We start from the raw sequence: 6497 nt of genomic DNA on the forward strand, positions 1-6497 counted from the left end.
AGTGTTTTATTGTTGGATATTCATCATGGCAGGTTATAACATGGGCTTTTGGGACAGGACAGCCCCTCTTCACCGGTACAACGTTCAGGTCCGCCGTATCAGCCCGTTCCGACCCACTTTCACCCCTGAGTACCTGCCAGGCGAGTACAGGTGATGGCCCCATGAAGACAAAGCCACACATTTGCATTTATATGTGCGAGGGTCGATTCACTGGATGTGTGTCCGCGACGGACGATGAGCAATGGCTTAAGGCAGCAGCAGCCTATGACGCATCTAGTATTCTGGGGGGAGGGGGTTGATTTCTTTCTTTTTCATTCGGCACACCTAGCATATCCTTGCAGCCCAAAAAAGGTCTGATTGCCAGGGTTGGGAAACACTGGCCTAAGAAATGACACAGATGCGTTCCCGGTCTGAATGGGTTAAGATAGGACATCCCCAGTTGCTGGCACACACTCAAACTTTCATACAATGACCCACATGTCAATGGGGGATCGCGTGAGAAATCTTATTGTTCCAGGCGTTAGTCGGGACCCACGACCATCACTCACGCAGCCTTTGTTTACATCCGGACCATCGTGGAGCCGTCTACAGCTCTAAACAGACCAGCGTAAGAACGCTGGCACTGGATGTACCCTGTTTTAAAAAACCTCTGGCACTAAATGTGTTAAACAGAAGCAGGCGGAAACGGGTTAGGGTTAGGTTCTTGGCAGTGAATGAGTTAATGTATTTAACTGTTGTGTGGTAATTGTAACTGTAGCACCATAGACGTCACCTACAAGCACAATATTAGACTAGAAAATGTGCTCCTCGGAGCACAGGTCTCCGCCAGTACTGTTCCTGATTAATCCTGTCTTACCTATTTATATTACATATTGTCACGCGTGTGTCACTTGACCAATGTTAGCTTGGCTGATGGAAGCTCACTTCAAAAAATATAAATGATTTTTTGAAGTGACACACCTATTTATAGGTTTCTATTTCGTCATGCGTCTCGCTAGCCAATGAAAGCACACCCTTTCAACATATTGTCACGTGTCACGTGAAGCTTGACCAATGTTAGCTTGGTGGACACACGGAAGGACGGAGACGAAAACATACTCTCCACCTCTGGCGGAGACAAAAAGTATTAACGGCTGTAATAAATCCTGTTAATGTCATCCAATTCCATAAAGATGAGGGCACAGAGTGATCTATTGAATGATAGGTTACTCAGGGTATAGCTCAGAAAATTGCATGCCTTGTTGCAACCCCACTGGTAGCAGCAGGCAGTGTTGCCAGATTCTCTGAGAGAAACAAGCAACCAGGTCTAGGAAAACCAGCCCAAAAGAAGCGACTACGGGCCACATGAGCACTTTAACATATACATCAGCTATTTGAAAACAGCAGATCTACAAGCTCACAACGCGTCGCAATGCGACGCGTTGTGAGCTTGTAGATCGGCTATTTTCAAATAGAATCTTGCGGGGAAATTATAATAAGCAGATCTGGCAACCCTGGCAGCAGGTGGATAGGCAAGGAGGAGCCAGGTAGGATAAACTCAGAGCCCCAGGTCATCTTTCTGCACCTTGCAGCCCAGCAAGGCATTTCCAGCCTCCACACACTCAGTCATGCAGCCCACTTTCTGAGCATGAACCCAGGACGCTGCCTTCATAGCCAAAAGCTGCCACTCACCCTGGGCTTCCATCTTGAAGCCGTGGAGCCAGATTAGAGCCAAAATAGTGGCCCACACGTCCTCGGTCACTGGTAGAGGCTTTGGCTTTTCCAACTCCTCGTGAGTCTTCCCAAGCACAGCAGTCAGCTCTGGAACTAGGGTCCAGAAACCAGCAGCCTTCTGGAGGGTGATCACCTGGAGCAAGGGGTCTGTGGGAGGCAGTCTGGGCTGAGGGGCTGAGTCACAAGGATCCTTACTACACAACCTACTTCTACAATTCGAAAGGCTGTCACGAACAATACGGGTCAATTTCCTAGTTGACGACTTCAACGTGCACCTCATCAGAGATGGGCTATTAGCACGGAGCGACATTCGGCAACTAGCACCAAGCAACATTGGTACTGGAACATTTCTGCGTAACAGAGGCCCTCGTATAGCCTCCCCACTTCCTTTGTTGACAGCAATGAAGGCAGTGAAGGCACTGCTCACTCCTGATTGGATGCTAAGTTCCACCACCTTCTTCTTCTTCACTGCTTCATCCTGCTGCTCCAGCTCCAGCTCCAGGGAGCGAATCAGGGTCCGAGCCGCCAACCTGTGGACCGTCAATCCAGTGTCCTTGGTAGGTTTGAGACTGAAGCCAAGCTTGTTCTGAGAAGGTTGATCTGCCAGGCTGTACTTCACTGTCACACTGCCTTCACTAGCCCCCGAATTCTCTCCATTGAGCTTTGCATAAATTAGCGACCTTTGGCCCTGGAAAAGGGTTGTGATGGGAGGAGACAGAGGTGTTACAGACACTCCCTTTGGAAGGTCCCATGAAACAGAAATATCCACCACAGCTGGCTGCAGGGAAAAGCGAAGGGACTGCATCACTTTGGGTTGCAACCTCTCTGTTCCTGTGATGAACTGGGCATGACCTCCTCCCTGCTTGGCCATCCCAGTGATGAGAGCAGAGCTGCCCCCCTCGCCAATCCCGAAAGTAAAGCACCTGTGAGAACTAGCATTGCTTCTCACCAGATCTAGCACTTCCTTGGTATTCGACACCTCACCATCAGTAAAGACAAAGAGCTGTCGGGGCTGATTGGGAACGCATGGCTGCTTGTAGATGTGTTGGAGAGGCCTTAGGATTTCTGTCCCGCCCAGATCAGCAGACATCATTTTGACCTTCTCCAAAGCTTTATCCATGGTGGCCTGGCTGTACTCCACACTCGCAGGAAAGATGTGGTCATATTTATCTCCAAAGCCAAATATGTTGAAGTAGCAGCCCATTGACAAGCTTTTCAGTAGCAGTAGCAGTGTGTCCCTGGCACTGCCAATGCGATCTGACCACTCATGTCCCATTTTTTTCTTGTTTTTATTCATGGAACACTGCATGCTGCCAGAACGATCCACTAAAAACAGGAACTCCCCACATGAAGCCAGTGATGACATCACAGCTTTAGGGAACTCGGGGTACAGGCTCAACATGATCACTGGGTCGCCCATCAGAGAGCCAGGCTTGGCACAATCCCTTCCTGCCTCTACAATAGCAGCGGGCTGGTGGGCATCTTTATAATAAACCAACAGTTCCACGTCTCTGTCAAACTTGTGCCCATCACCCAGACGGACCGTGGCCTGGGTCTGCTCTGTGTTGAGGTACTGAAGAGGGTCCAGGGAACAGTTGGACTCTACTTTAGAGACGGGTCGAGTAGAGGTCACTTGGGCATAAAAGGACAGACTGTAGGGGACTAGAGAAGCTGGAACAGAGGTCACTTGAGGCTGACCACTCCCTCCACCACCTTGAGGTTGGTAGCGGGGGTTGAGCACAGCGGGCAGACAGAATCTCAGCCCATCATCAGCCTCCACAGTCAGCTCAGTAACATACATCAGCCTGATGGAGGCGCTCTCCCCCGGAGGCAGACTGCCCACCTTCATCGAGAATACATCAGGGCTCTGCTCGCTCTCCTCCAATAGGAAGGCCTGCTGGCCCGAGCTCAATGCATCATCATACTCCTCTTGAGCCTCCCGTTTCTCCTTCACTTCAGCCACAACCTCTGACTGTCCAATCCTTGCGCTGAAGTGACAGACAGCAGCATCGCCAGGGAGAGGGAAGACAAAGACAGCCTCTATGGGGCTCTCCTCCTTGTTCTCATACTGCAGAATGGAGGTCACGGTAGCCACATGGTCCCTCACGTCAACCTCCACATCAATGCCTTTAAGAGGAACTGCTTCCTTCTGGCAAGAGACCAGACCACATTCCATAGTGTTGTTTGCACTGTTCATATAGCTTCAACAGAACCTGAAATATTGTTTTGCAAAGCGATAGGATTGGTCCGAAACGATATGTTGGCAAGAGTTCAGTTTTGACAAATACCCTACATGAAGAGCCCTATTTAAATGTATAGATTTTTTGTCATAAATCCCCACGCCCATGGCCCCACCCATATTTGGGCATGCTTGACAGGGAACTCTATATATGGGCATGAAAGGGACACAGACAGACAGATACAGAAATCTCCATATATGAGCATAAAAGGGACACAGACAGACAGACAGAAAGACGGGTACAACGGGTACAACGGGTATTGCATAACCAAATGGGGCATCCATTTCCAACTTGCATCGTTCTCGACTTGTTCCCGAGTAGGCTGGTGCCCGGTCTAGTTATATATGTGTGTGTGTGTGTGTGTGTGTGTGTGTGTGTGTGTGTGTGTGTGTGTGTGTGTGTGTGTGTGTGTGTGTGTGTGTGTGTGTGTGTGTGTGTGTGTGTGTGTGTGTGTGTGTGTGCGTGCGTGCGTGCGTGCGTGCGTGCGTGCGTGCGTGCGTGCGTGCGTGCGTGCGTGCGTGCGTGCGTGCGTGCGTGCGTGTGTGCCGTGTATGCGCGGCTTGTTTTCATAGACCTGGCTCCTTATTTCTCTCGCAGAATCTGGCAACACTGCATGCTAGTAGGGTTATGATACCATAGCATGCAAGGACGAGGCTGCCGACGCAGCTCGTAAGCAGATCTACAAGCTCACAACGCGCATTCTGAGCTTGTAGATCTGCTATTTTCGGCGTACAATGGAGTATACATTCGGCTGTAACACATGCAATGTAGGGTTACTATAGTAACGTGACTGAACGCTGCCATGCACCTCTCTCACTCTCTCACTGACCAAAACTTGTTTAGACAGGAGAGAGTTCAGTCTCTTGGCTGAACTACTGTAAACTCTCATTCTTCAGGGGAAGTGACAGGGGAAATGCACTCGAGTCTGACAGCTGATCTTCTGTAGATATTCTGCTTCTGTAGCGGTTCTGCTCCTTGTAGCGGTTTTGCTCTAGGTGGCATAGGTGTTCGGGGCAGATCAACTTCTCTTTTCTTCCCTCCCCTCTCCCTGATGTCGGACATGATTCCCGCGGGCAGGGACATGGCAGGTACAAGGAACCTGATTTCTTATTCAGCTGAGCTTGCAGAGCTGAAGCCGCTTTAAGATAGGACATCCCCAGTTGCTGGCACACACTCAAACTTTCATACAAAGACCCACATGTCTCTGGTGAGGAAGTGGGGTATTATATACAGTATATTGTATGCATAATGCGCGTGTGTGCGCGTGTGTGTGTGTGCGTGTGCGTGTGCGTGTGCGTGTGTGTGTGTGTGTGTGTGTGTGCTCGCGCGTGCGTGTGTGTGTGTGCATGCGTGTGTGTGTGCGTGCATGTAATATATCTCTGCATGTCACTCTCTAGCATCTCTCCACTGTGCTGTCAAACAAGATCTTAAAAGAATAAGAAACGACTGTATGTACTGTATATAGCCAAGCACTCTCAAAACACGGTGTTCCATTTCTCAGTAGGCACACACTCACCAAGACACGGGAACACTGTGTGTTTTTTATTATGAGAGCTTGGAACGTGGAGATGAATGGTGTTGTCACTAGGATATTGGCTGCAGCTGTTCATGCGCGCATCCCAGAAATGTTATGTTTTTAACCGCAGCGCAATAAGAAAGCTGTAGACTTCCCCAACAGTTATTGGATTAAAGTATGAATTCTCCTTATGAGCAGCCGCAAAAGATGTCTGGTAGAAATGATTGAATCATTTCACTTTTATTATGTTCAAACATGCACACACGCACACACACACACACGCGAGAAAACTATCCTGCTTTGGTATAATCTACAAGCGATAACACTTATCCATAAAGTACCTCTGTCTGTCTGTTTGTCTGTTTTTTGTATTATTATTCAGATCCCCATTAGCTGCCGCCTTAGTCTTCCTGGGGTCCAGACATTGATTTACATAATATTAAGCAAGATATAAAACATTTCACTATCAGTGTATCACATACACTGATCTTACAAAAATCAAGTACCAGATACAAAAAAATAAGTCATGAAACCAGGGCATCTGCTGGCCTAGCGGTCCAGGTGCACATCACATATAGGCTCCAATGCTGCCGGGCAGGTTCAAATCCCGATCCCGACAACCTTTGCTGCGTGTCACTTCCCAACAACAGAGTATTTCTACACTGCAGTATTGATACTTTTACTTAAGTAAAAAAATGTAAATGTACTTTTTCCACCACTGCTGAAAGCAGGCGGAAGTGAATCAACATAATATAGTTACGGCCTTGAAAACTCTACTCTGTCTTAAATGTTGTTATGATGGGTTCACTGACTTCCATTATAACAACTCAGCACCTCCCATTCAAATCACCTGAAACACGTCAGTGACCATCAACCCTTTGACCGTCCTGTCATTCTCTCCCTTGTCATCTCCATGCCTTTAGGGGTTTCCCAGGCCACTCCCGGTGCCAGCTGCACGTTCTGACCTTCACCCCTTCTTTCTATCACTCCTACATCCCTTCTTCTCTCGTCCTCCCTGCTCCTTATTG

At 48.6% G+C, this 6497-nt stretch overlaps 1 protein-coding gene across 1 annotated transcript; it reads right to left on the minus strand.

The window, feature by feature from the left end:
- Positions 1–1537: 1537 nt before the first annotated feature.
- LOC311040147 (von Willebrand factor A domain-containing protein 5A-like) lies at positions 1538–4010 on the minus strand (the record flags this gene model as incomplete). The annotated part of the gene is made up of 1 exon (XM_084050241.1): positions 1538–4010. Exon 1 carries the CDS (start codon positions 3908–3910, stop codon positions 1538–1540), a length of 2373 nt encoding a protein of 790 aa, XP_083906367.1. The 5' UTR covers positions 3911–4010.
- Positions 4011–6497: the final 2487 nt, after the last annotated feature.

The sequence above is a fragment of the Gymnoscopelus microlampas genome (assembly GCF_963454915.1).
Source record: "Gymnoscopelus microlampas genome assembly, chromosome: 23".
NCBI classification, from domain to species: Eukaryota; Metazoa; Chordata; class Actinopteri; order Myctophiformes; family Myctophidae; genus Gymnoscopelus; species Gymnoscopelus microlampas.